The sequence below is a fragment of the Bubalus bubalis genome, chromosome 4 (assembly GCF_019923935.1).
Source record: "Bubalus bubalis isolate 160015118507 breed Murrah chromosome 4, NDDB_SH_1, whole genome shotgun sequence".
In the NCBI taxonomy this organism is placed as follows: Eukaryota; Metazoa; Chordata; class Mammalia; order Artiodactyla; family Bovidae; genus Bubalus; species Bubalus bubalis.
Window position 1 is genome coordinate 131,830,433 of NC_059160.1, and position 20,107 is coordinate 131,850,539.

Genomic DNA, 20,107 nt, shown 5'->3' on the forward strand with positions numbered 1-20,107 from the left:
AAAGCAAGAGACTTTATTGGGAAGGGATGCCTGGGTGGAGAGCGGAAGGATAAGGGGACTCAGGAGAACTGCTCTGCTCACAGTCTCAGGTTTTACGGTAATGGGGTGAGTTTCCGGGTTGTCTCTAGCCAGTCATCTTGCTTGTCTCATATTTAGTCTGACTGGAATCCTTCCTGGTGGTGCAGACATCTCTCAGCCAAGATGGATTCCAGTGTGAAGGCTTCTGGGAGACTAGCAGACATATTATGGGCCGGCATGTCCTCCCTCCTCTCAGCCAGTCTCACATTCTCCCAGTTATTTTTCATTGGCAGCACTGTAGTTTTTTGTCTAGACCTCCTGTTGTGAGGCAACTCAGGCAAGTGGTTATTGTCATTCCTGGTTAGGGCGGGCATTTTCTGTCAGCAGCTCCCCAACAGTCCCATGAAGAAACTGAAGCCAAAAGGGTAGAAGTAATTTTCTCAAGGAAACATTCCGTCATTCTCTCCTTCTGCATGTGCCACCTTCTGTAAATGCAGGGACAGGCACATGCGGAGTCCCCTGATGTGTTCTCGACTGTTGGCCGCCTCTAACGTTTTCCTGTATTTCTCTTCGCCTGAATCCACTTGTCTTCAGTGTCTTCCTGTCAAAACCCAACCCCACTCCACAGGATCTAGCATGAATGAACTTCTTCTGTGTCTTCTTTCAGTGTTTTCCAGGGCCTGGTGGACACCAAACTCATCCTGCTCTGATGCTTATAGCTTTGCAACCCTGTGATAAAACTTGCTGTCTTTCTCAGACAACTTAAAGCCATATGCAGTCAATGTTTCATGTTGAATTGCTTCCAAATTTACCAATGTATATAGACTCTAAGCATTTAATCTTATTAACAGTTTCCTACTACTTAGACATGTTCTTTATTCATCACTTAAGGTCAGTATACAGTTTTTTGTTTTGTTTTGGTTTTTTAAACATTGGCTTATTTTATTTATTTGCTTTTGACCACACCACATGGCATGAAGGATCTTAGTTCCCCAATCAGGGATGGAACCAGTGCCCCCTGCACTGGGAGCACAGACTCCTAACTGCTGGACCACCAGGGAAGTTCTGAGGTCAATACACTTTTAAAATTTGATTTAGCCTCTGTTTCTTTAGTCTCTTGGCCTCTGTCTAGTCAGCATCACTTCTATATCTCCTTTACGTAAAAACCATCTCCATCGTGTCCACCTTCTATTCAGAACATTTTTGAGGCTGCCTTGCTCTCAGGATAAAGTGTAAGTTCCTGAGGACCGGCATTCAAAGCTTTCCCAAATCGGGCTCCAACCTAATTTCCCCTGACTTAGCCCAGTGTTTTTCTCCCTTGGTCCCACAGTAGATCATCTCGATTTTTTAACCTTTGTTTTTATTGTCCCCCATCCCAGAAGCATTTACCTCCTGTTACTTTATGAATTGTATTCATATTTTGAGATCTGGCTTAGCTCTCACAAAGCATTTCCTTCTTTCTCAATTTATCCTTTATAAATTTATGCATTTCCCACAGCACTGTGGTCCTCACTGCCAAGAACTTGAGCACCACGTTAGATAAATGGATGGATGGATGGATGGATGGATAGATAGACTCACACTATGTATATAATATACATACATATATAAAAACGCTTTATATCATTTTATTTATGACATGATTATCTTTTTGCATAAATGATAACATAAACTTCCCAAAAGCAAAGAAGATAATTACATTTCTCCACATCCCAGAAACATACTAGTGTATGTATTGTGCTCTTTTTTTTTAATTTATTTTTAATATAAATTTATTTATTTTAATTGGAGGCTAATTACTTTACAATATTGTATTGGTTTTGCCATACGTCAACATGAATCCGCCACGGGTGTACACATGTTCCCCATCCTGAACCCCCCTCCCACCTCCCTCCCCATACCATCTGGGTCATCCCAGTGGACCAGCCCCAAGCATCCTATATCATGCATCAAACCTGGACTGGTGGTTTGTTTCATATATGATATTATATATGTTTCAATGCCATTCTCCCAAATCATCCCACCCTCTCCCTCTCCCACAGAGTCCAAAAGACTGTTCTATACATCTGTGTCTCTTTTGCTATCTCGCATACAGGGTTATCATTACCATCTTTCTAAATTCCATATATATGCGTTAGTATACTGTGTATTGTGCTCTTTACCTGTCATTTCCTTTGGAATAATTAAATATAAAGCATCTTGGTAAAGAAACAAGTGCAATGTGTTTCTATCCTAGGAATTTTTCTGTCCCTTTATCTGTAGTCAGACTCTTTAAAATTTTTATTCTTTAATTCCTAAGGTAAAATGTTTTATAAGAGGATGTACTTTTTTTTTTTTTTAATTTTTACTTTTTGATCAAGTCACACAGCATGTGGGGTCTTAGTTCCCCAACCCGGGATTGAACCTGTGCCCTTTGCATTGAAAGCACAGGGTCCTGAACACTGGACCATCAGAAAAGTCCCCAAGAAGATATATTTGAAAAAGGAACGTGTCTAAGGGAAAATGAGAGTTCCATAATAATAGGATTGTGTATCGACCCTGTACAGCGAGTACTCTTATCCTGATGCCCTATTGTTCCAGTTTAACATTAAGAACAATTCTCAGTTTGTCCATAATAGGCTGGGTTCTGGAGAACAAAGTTCTAATTTATCCCATCAGAGTGTGATTGCAGAGCTTATGTTCTTTGTTGGTAATTAATACATGTTTTTGGTCCACTCTTGCTCATTAGAAAATCAGTTTGGGGTCTTATTCATAGAAAGAACGGGTAGTTCTAGACATAATAGGAACAGGAGGAAAGCGCTATATTCCGTTTAATGCATCACTAAGAAACTGAAGGGGACATTAATTTCTCTAAAGGCCATTCTTGCCTACATAGTTGAACACTGCCGTCTACATCCTTAATCAATTTCCACTTTGACTGACTTCATCTTGGGCTTCATTCTCACTGGAAAATCTATAAAATGATCCATAAAATCTATAAAAATAATGTCAGCATGGAGCCTGTGCACACTCTGTGTTAGCCAGAACCAGGCTCAGCACCTGTGGACCAGAATCCCACTCCTGTGACTAGGAGCCTGGAGCCAACTTTCCCTGAAGTTAGCAAGAATCCGAATGTCTTAAAAGGGAAAAAAGGTAGGATGAAAATAATTAAGTCCAGTTTCCTTTCCCTTTTAAATGTTTCGAACTGTCTCTTTGTGTTCACTGTGTTGAATTGGTTTCTTTGTTCCGTTTGTTTCAATCATCCTGTTAAGCAGACTTCTTAACAAAATGGCATTTCTCCATACCTGGCTGTTTCGTTTGTTCCTGAAGGGGCCTCTCTTCTGCAGGCCAGGCTTATTGAAATTCATGATTGTTGAATGTAAAGGACCAGACTCAGAAGTTTAACTAATTTTCTCTCAAATTACTCAGGTCTTGGCTTAAATGTGCCATGCAGGCTGATTCTGTGTAAGTTGTTGTCGGCTAAGAGATGAAGGGAGAAAAGTAAAGGACAACATGAAAAGTGTAACAAAGACAAAGACTTTACACATAATCAGGAGATAAGGATGTGGAGAGTAAGTAAAGTAGACATCTAATGCTAACTAATATGTTAATAATGTCTTAAAGAAATGCAATCCACTAGATGTTGAAAACATTTTAAATTAAAGAATTACAGACATATTCAAAAGTAGAAAATCATAATCAACCCCCTGTGCTCACCACCTGCCTTCAGGAATTAGCAGCACATAGGCAGCGTATTACTTTCTAGGATACCTTTTTCCCAAAGACACTGATTTTGTTTTTAAATTAATTTATTTGGCTGAGCTGGGTCTTAGTTGCAACATGCAAACTCTTACTTGTTGCATGTGGGATCTTTGTTCCCTGACCAGGGATCAAACCTGTGCCCCCTGTATTGGAAGTGTCTTAGCCACTGAACCACTGGGGAAGTCCCAATACTGGATTATTTTAAAACAAATGCAAGATCTTCACATTCCCTAATGTGCCTAATGTCCTATTTTAAAAAAAAATTTAATGACAAAATAATTTTAAGAGATCAGTTCTGATATTAATAAAAGAATAAGCCACCAATTAAAATTTCATTTTAATCTCAATATTATATTGAGATATAATGTATATACAATAACAAGCACTCACTTTAACTACATGTTTGGATGAGGTTAAACAAATTTATCTGCCATGTTATTACCACTAAACCAAGTCCTGGTACATTTCCCTCACCACACAAAGTTCCCCTAATGTCCTTTCTAGTCGGCTGACACCCCCTTGCCCTACCCCAAACCCAGTCAAATACTGTTCTGCTTTCTGACCCTTAGATTTTTTTCCCCTAGAGTTTTAATAATGAAATCCCTCAATATTCACTTTTGTATCTGGCTCCTTTTGCTCTGCATAATATTTTTACATGGTGTTGTAATGGTTTCAGTGATTCTTCCCTTTCTCTTGGATTTTTTAATTTTGTTGTTTGACAGTATCAAGATTTTGCTTTCTCCAGTCCATCTGATGGACATTTTTTTCCAGTTTGAGGCAATTATGAATGAAGTTGCTATGAACATTGATGTATAAGTTTCTGTGTAGTCATATATTTTTATCTCTCTTGGGTAAATAGGAGTAAAATTGCTCAGCTGCATATTAAGCATATGTTTACCTACATAGTAAACTGTGAAACTGTCTTCAAAAGTGGTTGTATCATTTTATTTTTTTTCTTTTTTTTTTAATTTATTTTATTTTTAAACTTTACATAATTATATTAGTTTTGCCAAATATCAAAATGAATCCGCCACAGGTATACATGGTTGTATCATTTTATATTCCCACCAGCAGTGTAAGAGCACGATAGTTGCCACACATCCTTGCCAACATTCTGTAATCAGTTGTTTTAGGGGTATTGTGGCCTCTTATTGTGGTTTTAATTTATATTTTCCTAGTAAATAATGTTGTTGAGCATCTTCTGCATCGTATTCCTGGAATCCTCAGTGATCACCACTTCCTCAGTTCAATGAAGCAATCAAGATGTGTTTGACTTTCCCTTTCCTGTGCCCATTTTCCAGAAACCTCTCGCAAATAAAGAATCCAGATATAGGGTTTTTTCCTCTTATTGGTTTCCTTTCTCTGTCATCACAGCCCTGTACTACCTATTCCAGTTCCTCAAAATAATTACTTCATTTATTTTTTATAGTTTTCTAGGGTTTGGGGGGAAATAGGAGAGTGCTAGGCTGTAAGTTATACTCCATCCTCATGGTTATGAGAGGAAATCCCAATTACTTTTTGAGAAAGCATCCTTTAGATTTATCAAGGGTAGAGTGATAAAGATTAGATTATCAAGGGTCAGCCTCAAAAACTGAAGTCCTATTGTATAGGGGGGAAACCCTTCAACTTATTACATGTAGGTTCACTCTCTGATATTGAGATTATAATACCAAGAAAGAAAAGGAAGACATGCCCCCTTGCTGAGTCCGAGGAATTCTGCAAAATAAGAATGACTGTGAAAGGAAAGTGACGCAATCTAATGGTGCCTCCCAACTTTCTCTCTTGGAGTTTCAGTCCAGAGAATGAGGTGTGTATTCGTGAGAAGGAGGTGTGTCTAAGACAGCAGCTAATTCATACACAGCCCTCTGCCAGCATCACAGTGAACTTAGCAGTGTAACAAGGTCAATCGGAGGAACGCCTTGGAACTTAAGTTCTAGTGTGGCATGGCTAGGACCCTGAAACAGCTGGAGAATGTGTCACTGGGGCTGGGGTGCCATCCCATAGGAGAAGATGATTCTGATCTGAGGGCTGCAACACCCCAAGGCTGAAGGTGCATCACGGTCAGACCTCTGAGACGGGTACACTGTCAGCAGGAGGTAAGATGAGGTCGAGTTAAACAGAAATGTCTACCCAACTTGAATTGGTCAAGAAATAACAGATGACATGCATGCCAGTGGTAAACTTTACTATGTCAACAGGGTTAGGAGCACCGAGATAAATAAGGAGATCTACCCCACATGTCAAAGGAAATAGACAAAGTCACATTTGGAAATGCAAACTGTGTTCTTCTCTTCTCCATTTATTAAAGCCACACTTCTGTGTGTGTGTGTGTGTGTGTGTGTGTGTGCGCACACACATGTTAGAAGAAAGAGTGGGAGAGAAAAGCTAATAGGCTGGCTTATCCAAAAGAGATTGAACAGTACTGGAATTACATTGAATTTTGCATTTCTCTTTATATACAAATGTATAAACAACTGCCGGGGGAGGGGCAGGGAATGTGGTTTTTGAATTTCTAATGATTTGTGAGATTTACAGGCATAGGAAGGTAGAAGTTCGTTTGCTTTCTAAGAGTTACAGAGCCAGGAGATAGGCACTGTAGCTTTTACCCCTTAATCTTACTTCTAGAGGGTAGGAGATGTTTTGAAGCAGCAAATGCTAGAAATGTACTGCCTAAAGCCAGGAATGAGACCAAGACTAGAGAGAGACGAATATTATACCATGTGAGACAAATGATGAACACTTGCTGGCTCACCCTTATTCTTAGATAGAGGTCAGCAAGCAAAAATTAGCTGTTGCTTCTTCAAAAGCACTTCCCTGCCCTGTTAAGACTAAATGGCTTCCCAGCGGTGGAGGAGATCCTGTTGGGGAGATGGGTGATGTCTTAATGAAGAAAATGAAGAAATGGGAGATTTCTGCAGCTGGCCAATTTTCCTTAGCTTTTTTTTATATTAGGAAATGGGACAGAGGGAATGTAAGAAGATGAAAGCTATGGTACAATAGGAAAAGACTGTTGATCATAGATCTGTTTAAAATCACGTACATTAGTGATCATGTTAACAAGTCTTCTTGTTTTTGTAATCTTACCTAATTTTTCCATGGACCATCATTATAAGAAATTGAATTCTACCTTCTGTTAAAATATATATGTATTTTATCTCAGCATCATCCTAAGTATATCTCAATCTCCAAACTCTTTCCTCCACTATCAAATAGTTAACAATGTAACAAAATAATATTGTGTGTGCTGGAAACCACTTAACCTTGTAAACACATATTCTAAATATATCGTGTTTGTGAGTCTGTATTTCTATTGAGTGGGTATTTCAAATGAGTAAAGCTTTAAAATATATTATGAGAATGGTGTTAAGATTTTTTAATGCATTCATAACTACTCTACCCTAGTACCACAATTTTCTTTATTCTGGTCCTGTGGCTAGTATTTATTCACATATATATTTTGTACCTATTTATAATCAGAACATACAATTTGATATACCACTTTCTCTGTATTGTGATTTAATTGTTACTTTAATGGCAACTTAATATACTATGGAGTTAATATGCCCATATGTTCTTAGATGCCCTGCTGTGGGATACACAAATAGTTTCTATTACTCACTATTATGAATAATGCTGCAATGACATTTTCCTGATTTTGAATTGTTTGCTTGGGATAATTTGTGAGTGGATTACTAGGTCCAAAGATATGAATATATTTAAGGATTCTAAATATAGGTATAGGTGAGGCAGTGATTCAGTGGGCTCTACATATGTATAATACAACTGAAATATGTGAGTCTATCAATTGTTTTCCCAATAATCTCAGCTGCATTGTATTATTTATAATTGTAGTTAATGCAATCTAGTTAGTGCAATAGAAGGCCACTTCTTATTGTGTATTAAGTGAGTTAGCCTATCAAAAAATTATAATTTCTCTATTTGTAAACTAGTGACAGTGATATTTTCTTTACAAAGCTGTTGAAATGATTAGATGAATTCATCAATGCCTCGTGTGTTCACGCCACAAAGGAAATTATTAATCCTCCTTCCCTCTGTCTGTGGCTCCCTCATTTCGTCCATCAACCCTCCTGCTCCTGACTCCTTCTTCAATGGGTTATACATTCAAGTTCTTTTTGTACAAATTTTCATAGAACCTGATTTCTCATTCCAGAGTTCACAGGAGCTAATTGTCAGGTTTCTGCAGAGAACCAGTCTCTACCATGCCAGCAAGTGCTGAATTATACCACAAATCATGGAGGTCAAATCTATCAGACCCCTTGAATTTCTTAAGTGTCCATACAAACAAGTCAGAAATATACTCAGAATAAAATTGTTCCATAAATTGCTCATTTTAGAAGTTTGTGTATAGTTCAATTTCTCTTTATATGACTTGTCCAGGTTTTCTTCCTTTAGGTTGCTCGGAGATATTTTGATTTGTTTATTTGCTTCTTTGTTTTGGTTTCGGGTAATGTTTCTGCTTCATCTGCTCTTTGCTGCCAGTACCCAAGAACAAGCTTACTTCTGTGATAACAAGTGTGGTTTGTCAAAAGCAACCGCAACACAAGAGCATTGCTGCAAGTTGCATATCTGGATGGTACTGTCACTTGGATTTTGTCTGTCTTACATCTAATGTTTGTCCATTTTCTAGGCATTATTGCTCATCTGTTGCCTGGAATTGGTTTCTATCTTGAAAGCCTCTGTAGCAGAATCTGCCTTTTTAAGCAACCACGCTTCTTTAAAGCTAAAATAATTCCTAATATGTTATAAGGTCTCAGGAAGCCTATAACAGGCATACAGCGTCTCAACTGGAAGCATTGAAAATAAAAGCATTGAAAAGCATTGAAAATAAAAGCTTATATCCTATTTCATGAGGGCAAGGAGATTTGGGGGCTACCACAAGATTTTCCAGTCTCACTCTCATGATGAGAAATTGCACTGAATAAGATGTATTCTAAGCAGTTTCACTTTAGGAGTTTAGAAGAGAAAAAGTGGGAGGAGGAGGAAGAAGAGGAAGGAAAAAATTCCTCTCCAGTCTTTCCAACTTCAGCAACTATATTTCTTGTCCCTTGGAGAACATCACAGGCCCTCTTTAGATTTTTTTTCTTACATAAGCTATGTGTCATAGACAAGGTTTCTCCATTTTTATATTAATAAACCTGCATTTCCCCCATCTCTGTGCTGGCTCTCCCCATTTTCACATGTTACAAATGAGTGCTGGCCTCTCTTCCTCTCTGAATAGACACACTAATTCAACCTCTGACCACAGTGCAAAGCCCTTTTATCCACACACTACATCAGCAAAGTTATTAAAGTGCTGATGAAGTCAGAAGCAAAAACCAGGAGGCCTGAGCAAGGCTCATATGTAACAGTTACACAGAGGGCATCTGAGGATCAGAGCTGAGTGTAGACAACCACCAGATTCTCCATGGTTACTGGACGGTACACAGTCACCAGTCTTGCCTTCAATATGGCTGCACCGAGAAGTCTTTTTTAAGCATATCCAAACCCAGGGGGTGAAAACACATGAACTAATCATAATCTTTCTACCCCATGCTTGCTTTCCTAAAACGTGAAACAGAAAGGGTGATGGTGGCAGCACTTTGGCTGTGCCTGGAGTCTGAACTGCAGTGCAATCAGGAAAACATGTCATGCAATAAGGTGTCATACCACATGCTACACACCCCTCTCCCTGCACAGACTGGGGACTAGACTTGTCTATGTGAATCAATTTTTCCCCAATTATATGAAGTTTTCTTTTAGTTTCTTTAATTATTATTTTGTGTTGAATATAGTTGATTTGCAATGATTCAGTGTATAGCAGTGATTATGTTTTATTTACATATGTATGTGTATACACACATTATATATATATAACATATATATATATGAAATTTTTCAGATTCTTTTCCATTATAGGTTATTACAAAGTGTTGAGTAAAGTTCCCTGTGCTACACAGCAGGTCCTTGTTTATCTAATTTATATAGTAGTTCATATCTGTTAATTGCAAATTCCCAATTTATCCCTCCCCCTTATTCCTTTTTGGTAGCCATAAGTTTGTTGCGTATGTCTATGAGTCTTATTTCTGTTTTGTAAAAAGTATATTAGTCATGGGCTTTCCTGATGGCTCAGTGGTGAAGAACCTGCCAGCCAGTGCAGCAGAGGCAAGTTTGACCCCTGGGTTGAGAAGATCCCCTGGAGAAGGAAATGACAACCCAAATATTCTTGCCTGGGAAATCTCATGGACAGAGGAGCCTGGTAGGCTACAGTCCATGGGGTCGCAAAAGAGTCAGAAACAACTTAGCATCTAAACACCAACAGTATTACTCAGTCATTAAAAATAATGAAATAGTGCCATTTGCAGCAGTGGGTGGACCCAGAAATTGTCATATTAAGTAAAGTAAGTCAGACAGAGAAAGACAAATATCATATGATATCACTTACATTCAGAATCTAAAAAAGTGAACTTATTTATACAAATCACTTTCTGGTCTTGGGTGGGCCCCTCAACCTTGTGAGTCCAGGATGAGATGACATGTGTATAGGAGTTAGGGGATAGTTTCAAATTGTATGCAGTTATTTGGGTGGGTGCTTGTGTTTATACTGTTGGTCTGATTTATGGTTATTTAAATCTGTAAAAGGGTGTTCTGCCACTTCCTTTGTGCATGTTCTGTTCCCTCACATTATTGTAGACCCGATATAAGGCAGCTTTTAGAACATGCCATTCTCCCTCACAGCTTCCTGTGTTTGAACATGCTGCCTGAATAACACCCTCCTCACCCCCCCCTTCTTCCTCCACCTCACCTCCATCTCCCTTTGTCTATCTGTTCCCCTCTTACTCACCATTCAAGGCTTAGCTTACAGACCCTCTGCTTTGTGTCACACCCGTGGGTCCTGTCTGCACCGTGAACACGATGACTTCATCCTCAGGGTTGCTGTGGGTCCAAGTGTGGCCTTTCCTACTTGAGTGGACTTGCATTTTTGAGGGCAGGACCAAATCTTATTCATTTTCTCAACCCAATATCTGGTTCTTGTTATTTACTTGGTAAATATTGATCAGAATGATGAGTGAATGTCAGATACTCACCGCCATGAAAGAAATTGTACTAGTCGGGTTCATGATTCTTCACTAATTTGCTATGAAACTTGTGAAAGAAACAACACTCAAGCTTTCTGTATGTGATATAAATATAGGCACCTTATGTGCATATTTTAATGGGGAAGCTTATAAAGTACTCCTAATTATTGAAAGTTTCAAACTGAGAACATGTGACCGCATGACAGTCTACGAGATGTGTCAGTTGTGGAGAAGTACGTTACACAAGTCGTTTCCCCAGTAACTGCTGTGGATCACTCCTGCGGCAGGATGCTAACAGGTATTGTGGGATGAAAAGGTTTCTTGATGAAATTCATTTGGGGAAACACTGGAATAAATCTCCATTTATGAAACCTGTGATTTCGTTAAAATGCCATCTCACAATTCAGTTGTCCCAAGTTTCCTGCATCTTCTTTTATCTTGTTTTAGATTTGATTACTCCTCCTTTCTCTGGTTTTCAGCTTTCATGGTGACATGGCATCTGGTTTCTTTCTACAAGGAGAGTTCAGCACACAGCACAGTCTTTGATACATTGGATTGGTTTGAGGATCCTACCTGGAATAGGTAAGTAAGACTTCCAGTGTTTGCTTTCTCATCCTTTGAATAGCCATGGATGTTATATCCATTTCAACTTTTCTTGTTGTTGATTAAGAGTGGAATTTGTTCTGAAGAATAAACTTCATGTGTTAGAGATGATCTTTGTCTTTTCTGCTTAGAGCATGTGTTTATAATATGACATACAAGACTCCCCGACACCCTTCATTTCCTTTGTTGTGTGATTAATACAAATTAAGAATACATTCATGCCAGTAGAGAATGGAAATTCCATGCTCATATGGCTCTGAAAATAATGGAATTTAATATATAAATCTTTGGAACTCAAGTATACAAAATATGACAGATCCCCTGGTATGTTTATAAATATAGTATACAAAAGTCTAACATCTAACAGAAAGATGTAACTTTTTTTTCCAAAATAGTCCAGTCTTAGACAAACCTAAGTACCAAATCTTAAACTAAATGACTGCACATGGGAATTAATTAATGATTATTTGATCCTCTTAGTTTTTGAGACAAGTATTCCCATGGTGTAAAATGACATAAATATGACATAAAGGCAAAAAATACAGTATTTGAAGGTGTTATTGTTTTATGAGTTATCTTGAAGGGGATATTCTGAAATTAGATTCTCATGAGATATAAGCTGTGTAGCTCCTGATTTAATTCAGTTCAGACTACTTTGATGAGTGCTCTGTGTGTGTGTTTGAGGGGGGCGGTGGGGCGGGGAGTGGTATGTTAGCTCTAAGAGATACTTAATTATAAGATTCATTGCTTTGTTGTATTCAATTTTCAAAATATTTTGGGGACTATTGTAGACTTTTTGAAATTTTGGTTTGTATTTAGAAAAGAGTCCAGCCTATATAAATTGTATTTTCAAAAAAGTAAAGCTGCCCTGCTCAATCCTCCTTCCCAAAATGTCTGCTGAAAACCACATTTGGGAAGTAGCATAGCCTTGAGACTTAATTAGATATAACCTATGACCTTGGGGAAAAAATGTTATGCTGTACTCCTTAACCCATGACCTTGAAAAAAAATGTTTTGCTTCCTTAGAAAGAGGGAGGGAGAGAGAGAGAAGGAGGGAGGAAGAGAGATAAGGAGGGAGAAAATAAATTCACAGTTGCCATGTACCAAATACTCTAGGTCACCTTTATTCTTAATAAGGTATCAAGTAATTAATCGATGTGTTTCCCTGAGTCTCCAGAGAATTTATCTTCTACATTCTCTGAAAGTCTTAAATCTATAATTAGAGTTTAACCTTCTTGATTTAAGGCAGAAGTTGCAGTTGCATGCACCTGCATGTTCCAGCTCTCTTAGGTTGTTTATTGTATAGGTTTTTTTTTTTTTTTTTTTTTTGCTTAACACAAAATTAATATATCAATACATGTGTTTAAAAAAATGCCAAATCAAAAAATCAGAAGAGTTCACATAAAAATCTGGGCTTCCCATCTCTGGAAATGAATTAAATTAGTTGCTTGTGCCCAAATTCTAGCTGTCATACAAATTACCTCCCACATCTAACCCATCAGGTCCTCCAAAGCCTTGCTGTGACCACCCAGTGGTTCTCAGCCTCACTGTGAAAAGACAATTTCCTGGGTGCTCAGGCTGTACCCAGAAAATTAAGCCAATAGTTCCAAGTGTAGAGCTGGGCTTCAAAAGTGTAGAAAGTTCTTCAGATGATTCTGATATGCAACCAAGGTTTAGAACCACTGCCCTAACATCTTCCTCTGTCCCTATATGGCAATGGCCATGCCCATAGTCCAGGTCATACTCACCACTTCCTGGTCTTGACAGTTTTGTACCATCATCACTAAATCACCTTCTCATTTCTGTTCTCATCTTTGTTCAGTTCCATCCCCACCCAACAGCCAGAGTCACTGTTTCAGAATTGAACACACCTAGTTAATGCATGCTTGAACCTCTTCAGTAATAATAACAATAATGATAACAGCTGATGACGATCATTGATACCTTGGTTGAATGAAGAATCTGAGTTGAGGCTTTGTTGAAGTCATTGGAGCATTAAATATCAGAAGCAAATGGGGGAGGCCCACATGAAGCCTATTGCCTAATCTGACAGTATCTTCTGCCTGCCTACTCCTACAGGCAGTGACCCATGGGCCAAAAGCATCCCTGACTTCTATAAATTGCCACCCAATCAGTGTCCTGATGTCACACCGCTGTCGGGAGCAAAGGGGGGTTATAGCCTGGCAGTGACGTTATTATAAGATTAATGTTAGCACACAGCCACCAGTGCTTATTAAATGTCACTTCTTCCTAGTTGCATGATCCACCCAGCAAAGTAAGTTGATGCTGGTAAATTTTTAGGTGGACTAACTGAACTAAGGGTGTGCGTTTGTCAGTGTTAGAACTTATACATGGAATCGTCTCTCTTGCCGCTTTGACACACACTTCCTCCTTGTCACCAACAAATAACATAAATCCAGTTATTTATTTGAGCTGCAGTGGAGACTTTTCTTTTTCAAAATGACTGTGTAGTGGTGGTGTGGGCCATAGAGGTACTTACTGGAGTCTTTGCTTTAGCCTCCACCCACCCCATAACTGGAGATGATATGCTTCCCATTGCAAGGGAAGAAGATAAGGTGGCATCAGAAACTTTTCGTAAAAGACATCTTCTGACATATAGTGATGTTATTTTACTCAGAGTTCAAAAATAAATCAAGAAATGCAAAGTGTTCTTGCCTGGAGAATCCCAGGGGCAGGAGAGCCTGGTGGGCTGACGTTTATGGGGTCACACAAGAGTCGGACACGACTGAGGTGACTTAGCAGCAGCAGCAGCAGCTTTGAAGTCGAGTGGAACTTGTGTCCATGTCAGTACCCCTTGTTCACACTGTAATCAAGTTTTATTTCATACAGGTGACAATTATTTTCTTCAGTATAAAACCATCACTGCTTCACTACTGACATTATAAAAAGTTCAAGGAATTGTGTTAAGACAAAAATGTGCCTATGACATTCAGGTAATGGAGACCAATAAAGATGTTATAGCCTGAGGTGTTGAATTAGTGCCTGAGACACAGTTATCCACTCTACCTTAGGGTCCTAGCTTACCCAAATAATATGCCTGGGCAGAGCTGTCTTACATCTAAAGAAACGATTGACATTTTTACTTCTTTCCTAAATGTTTATTTTGGAGGACAAGTGGGAAACAAAATACAGAGAGAGGCACAAGCACATACTCACTGAGCATCCCTAGGGTTAAATTCCTCTGTCCACAGAATTCTCCAGGAAAGAATACTGGAGTGGGCAACCATTCCCTTCTCCAGGGGATCTTCCTGACCCAGGGACTGAACCCAGGCCTCCTGCATCGCAGGGAGGTTCTTTACTGTCTGAGCCATCAGGGAAGCCCCAAATACAAGATAGTGTTTGTTAATGAGATGCCTTTGTTTTTCCTTTGGAAATCAAGATGAACTGGCCATGTGTATAATTTTTCTTTGTGGTGAGTAGGTTTGTAATAAGGCCATAGATTCTTTTCATGCCATTTTAGAAATCATTTGAAAGGATTCAGGCAGTGATGACCATTATGTTTTAAGATTTTACATTCAGTTCAGTTCAGTTCAGTCGCTCAGTCATGTCCAACTCTTTGCGACCCCATGGATTTGCAGCACCCTAGGCCTCCCTGTCTATCACCAACTCCTGGAGTTCACTCAGACTCGCGTCCATCGAGTCAGTGATGCCATCCAGCCATCTCATTCTCTGTCATCCCCTTCTCCTCCTGCACCCAATCCCTCCCAGCATCAGAGTCTTTTCCAATGAGTCACCTCTTCGCATGAGGTGGCCAAAGGACTGGAGTTTCAGCTTTAGCATCATTCCTTCCAAAGAACACCCATGACTGATCTCCTTTAGGATGGACTGGTTGGATCTCCATGCAGTCCAAGGGACTCTCAAGAGTCTTCTCCAACACCACAGTTCAAAAGCATCAATTCTTCGGTGCTCAGCTTTCTTCACAGTCCAACTCTCACGTCCATACATGACTCCTGGAAAAACCATAGCCTTGACTAGACATTAGGACATGCAAAGCTTTTCCAATAAGATAAATCCATATTTCTAAATTCTTTGTATCACTGAGTGCCTGGGATATGGACAGAGGAAGATTAAAATCTATCTTATTGTCACCACATGAAACAGCTATTGAGAAGGAAATTAATAGTGTCTGAAATGAACCCTGGGTTAAGCATAGCTCACGTGGTATTTCTACCATTATTTTTCACTTGCCATTAATTCACTTTAATCAGAGAGGCTCCCTAAACTAATTAGGATTCATTTTTAAAAATCTAAAGTAACAGGTAAATGTAGTCTATATTTATTTTAAGGCAGGAACAATATGGATGCTGAATTGATTGTGAAGACATTTATTATGTTATATGTATACATCAAATGGCTTCAAAAATATGCATGTTTGTCACAGATATTTACTATTATATCAGACTTTTTCTTATTCCTATCATTCCTCTAGCACTTTGTGTTGACTTTTGAGAATGAACATTTTGGAACAAAAGATGTATTCTTCCAGGATCCTGCATGCTTGAACCATATTAGACTTTAGTAAATGTTTGTGAAATGAACGATGAATAATGCAAAAGTGTTTTAATTTTAGATACAAGCAGATGAAATTGTACTGAAGCTAGGAACTGACTTAGCCAGTGAACTAGATATATAAAATAATGACAAATAAAAATGGTAATTCATCAGAGCTGATATTATATCTGCTATGCTCTGTGGAAGCAGAGAGAGATGGGCATCATTTTTAAAGGATTTGGACAAAGTCAAAGGGCCAGCAAATCTAATATTTTGGTGAGCAGCTCATCCTGATTTCATTAAGGCATGGCTGTTCACTTCCCTTTCTCCTTCACTGAAGTTTTCATCTTTAAAATCTTTTTTAACTGCCATGTTAAGAGGATGTTCTAGTCTAAAGACTCCTGGTTCAGGTACCTTATCTTTAAAAACTTTGCTAGGGGCATGTGGGACATTAAGAGTAAAATACTACAGTATCTCGATAAATACTAGTCTAGTACAGAAACAGCTGCATTCATAACTGAACAGAGTCTAATGTTGTCTGACCATGCAATATGCTGCCCAAGTAAACTCTTTAGGAAGTGCTTGAATTATTCCTATGCCTCCATCTACTTATCTATTCAATCTTTGACTTTTCTTGGCAAAGCTCAAACCCGGTTAAAGTCCATATGCTTTACATTGCTTCACTCTTGAATTTTAGAAAATGATTAGATAGTCCAAATGGATGTGATGATCATATTAGCCAACAGCAATATAAGCCCTTCATACATAAAATTATTTTTCTCAGAAGGATATGAAATTTCACTTTGAAATTAAGTTGTTTTCTTAATATCACAACATCCTGTGCCTCAAGGATAAGTAATTTCATACATTTAGGATCCTTCAATTATATTCCCATATTGGAGAGATATTACATATTTTACTTTATCTGAATATTAATAATATGATCAATGATAGCTTTGAATATAAGTATTCTGAAATTGGAAACATCCCCATATTTAAGTTAGCCACTTTAATGTTCAAACATGTCTTTCTTTATATTATTAGTTTTTTTTCCTTTAAACATTTTCATTCTCCACTGTTCACTTGTTTGTGATGAATGTGATTAATGTATCTGTGCTCTGCTTTTTTATACATTAAAATACTTTAGATAGATTATAAAAAGATGAATGAAATAGAAAATTAAGGCAGAATAATTATCAATGAAACAGAATATTAAGAAACAACAAATAGAAATAAAACCACAGAATCAAGAGAAATAAATATCAATCACAATTAGGCAACCAACAGTTGCTGTGATGATCATCAGACTTGACTCTAGGTTTACTGGGGGCTAAAGCCAAATTTTGTTGAACAATTCTCTTATCTGAAAAAAGATACATTTGCCTAACATTAAAATACTCATTCTGTAAAAAGAGAAATTACATACCTCACGGGAATGGAAGGGAAAAGAGTACTTATCATACTATGGGACCATTGGACTCATATTTGAGGATCATGCATGCAGGAATGAGATACAGCTGTCCTGAACTATGTGTATTTATCAGCAGCCTCTTTTTATTTATATTTATGGTTGTGGTTCACGGACAATTGAAACAAAACCATTGATGTCTGAATTTATATGGTGAATTCCATTGGCTTTTGAACCTCAGCGTGCTCAGAGATCTTGATTTTGTTTTTTTATTCTTTACCACTATCAACACTAAATTTTAAATGCTGTTTTATGAAATCAAGTAGAAGCTATAGTTGCAAAATTGTTGACTAGGGTCTCATAAAAGTTGAGAAGATTTTATTGATATAAATTTTGGTAGTTTTTTCCTTTGGCATAAAATTATGTGTTTGCCTACACTGTTTTTATTTATGATATTAGCTACTACTTTATAGGTATATCTTTAATTTCTTACTCTTTGAGCTTTGGGGAAAAAATAAGTCTATATTTTCTTTGAGACCATTGAACTAAGAGAATAAGTGTGTTAGTCACTCAGTCATGTCTGACTCTCTTGTGACCCCATGGACTGTGGCCCGCTAGGCTTCTCTGTCCATGGAATACTCCAGGCATGAATATCGGAGTGGGTTGCCAATTAGGTGCTGCTTATTTTCCGAGATAGCAACTTTGTGGATTCATGGCACAAGCTTTATATTGTTGTCCTATTCTTGAAATCTACCCCATTTTAAATCTTCTATCAAATCCTTTGCAATATAAAAATTGTTGTGATTAATCTTCTAAAAGCATGGCACACAATTTGAATCAGTTCTAATGAGGTGGATGAAACTGGAGCCTATTATACAGAGTGAAGTAAGCCAGAAAGAAAAACACCAATACAGTATACTAACGCATAAATATGGAATTTAGAAAGATGGTAATGATAACCCTGTATGTGAGACAGCAAAAGAGACACAGATGTATAGAACAGCCTTTTGGACCCTGTGGGAGAGGGAGGAGGGGGCATGATTTGGGAGAATGGCATTGAAACATGTATAATATCATATAAGAAATGAATTGCCAGTCCAGGTTCAATGCAGGATACAGGAAGCTTGGAGCTGGTGCACTAGGATGACCCAGAGGGATGGATGGTATGGGGAGGGAGGAGAGAGGGGGAGTTCAGGATTGGGAACACGTGTACACTCGTGGCGGATTCATGTTGATGTATGGCAAAACCAATACAATATTGTAAAGTAATTAGCATCCAATTAAAATAAATAAATTTAAATTTAAAAAAAGAAAAAGAAAAAGGAGTCATATTTTGCAAGCAACATTCTATAGTATAAAGGGAGTTAAGAATGCCTAGTACCATGAATTCTGGTCTTAAAAGATTGAAGACATTTTCAGTTTGAAAAACCAGCAGATATAGATGTATTTTAAAGTGTCATTTAAAAAATAAAGCTCTGTATTTCTGGTATATGACTTATATTAACATATAGCTTATTTCCAAATACTGCATTATAAACTACACACAGTAGTAAAAAAAAAACAATGATAGCAAATAGAACCAAGTAATGAGTGGGCAAAATCTGAACTTATGTTATACTTCCACGAGTTACTTATGACTTTGAGGGTATTCTGAATTAACTTCTAGTTGTAATACATTTAGTTCCTATTTAGAAAAAAAAAAAAGATTAAAAAAAATTTGAGAGCCTGTCTCAGATTTGTGAACAAAACACGATCCTGGTGGTGCTGAAAGCTATCTTTCTGGGACATTTTTCAACTAACAAAAACTGTTTCAAACTAATCTGATTATCTGTACACTGCAAAGCAATTGACACAGTTGAGTCTCCCCTTTAATCTGCTGGCCCATCTCACATTTTACAAGGCACTGTCATGGGCTAGTCCCTCTTTGAGTCCCCTAACACATATCATCTCTTCAGAATATCTTATTTAATCTTCAAAGTTGCCCTGTGAGATAAGTAATAGCCTTTCTTTACATATAACAAAGAAAAATGTGTTAGAGAAAAATAATGTCATGAATCATTCCTATCTGCTTACTAATAAGAAGGGTAAACTGTGATACCAGAACTTTTTCTTTCTTAAAGCATAATCCTTTTCCTCCTAACCAGTGCTTCTCAATCAGAATGATTTTGTTCCCTAGAAGGATATTGGGCAATGTCTGAAACCGTGTTTGGTGTTCATAACAGAGGAGGGAACTCAACTGATTTCACAGCTGAGTTTCTATGAAAGGTCATATAGACTACTCTCTTCCATGACTCCTGTATATACTCCGCACTCCACTGTTTGTTTCCTGAAAATTATACAGGAAATTGCTTGCATCTACTCATCATTCTGCCTGGAGTACCCTGAACCCCCTTTCCTGCCAAATGTGTATTCATTTTCAAGATCCAAATGAAATCTCCATGGTTCACTGATGCCTTTCCCCATGCCCTGCTCATCTTCTCCCCAGGCAAAGTTCACCATGTTCTTCCCCCAACCCCTGCTAGCTTCATGGTTACCCAGCACTTATAGCTCTGTATTGCAACTTATTGATTTTCCTGATTGTTTTTCCCTAAGACTGAATTCTTTGAGTACTGGCACCAACATCATATTCATCATAGTATTTCCTAGTGGCAGTACAAAGAGTCACTAAACAAATGCTTTATTGTATATTGAATAAATGCTAAGTGATCCATGAATCCCTCCTGATTTATCATTCCCTAGCAGCTAGGGA

The 20,107-nt window shown here is 38.0% G+C and overlaps 1 protein-coding gene across 2 annotated transcripts in view; it reads left to right on the plus strand.

Annotated features, from left to right (window-relative positions):
* Nucleotides 1-20,107, plus strand: part of CHRM3 (cholinergic receptor muscarinic 3) — a 570,675-nt gene that overhangs the window by 291,311 nt on the left and 259,257 nt on the right. For both annotated transcript variants that reach the window (XM_045165530.1, XM_025284552.3), the window contains one exon: nucleotides 11,315-11,417. In XM_045165530.1, the coding sequence (XP_045021465.1) occupies nucleotides 11,320-11,417 (98 nt within the window). In that variant the 5' untranslated portion in view covers nucleotides 11,315-11,319. The remainder of the gene's footprint in view (nucleotides 1-11,314; nucleotides 11,418-20,107) is intronic.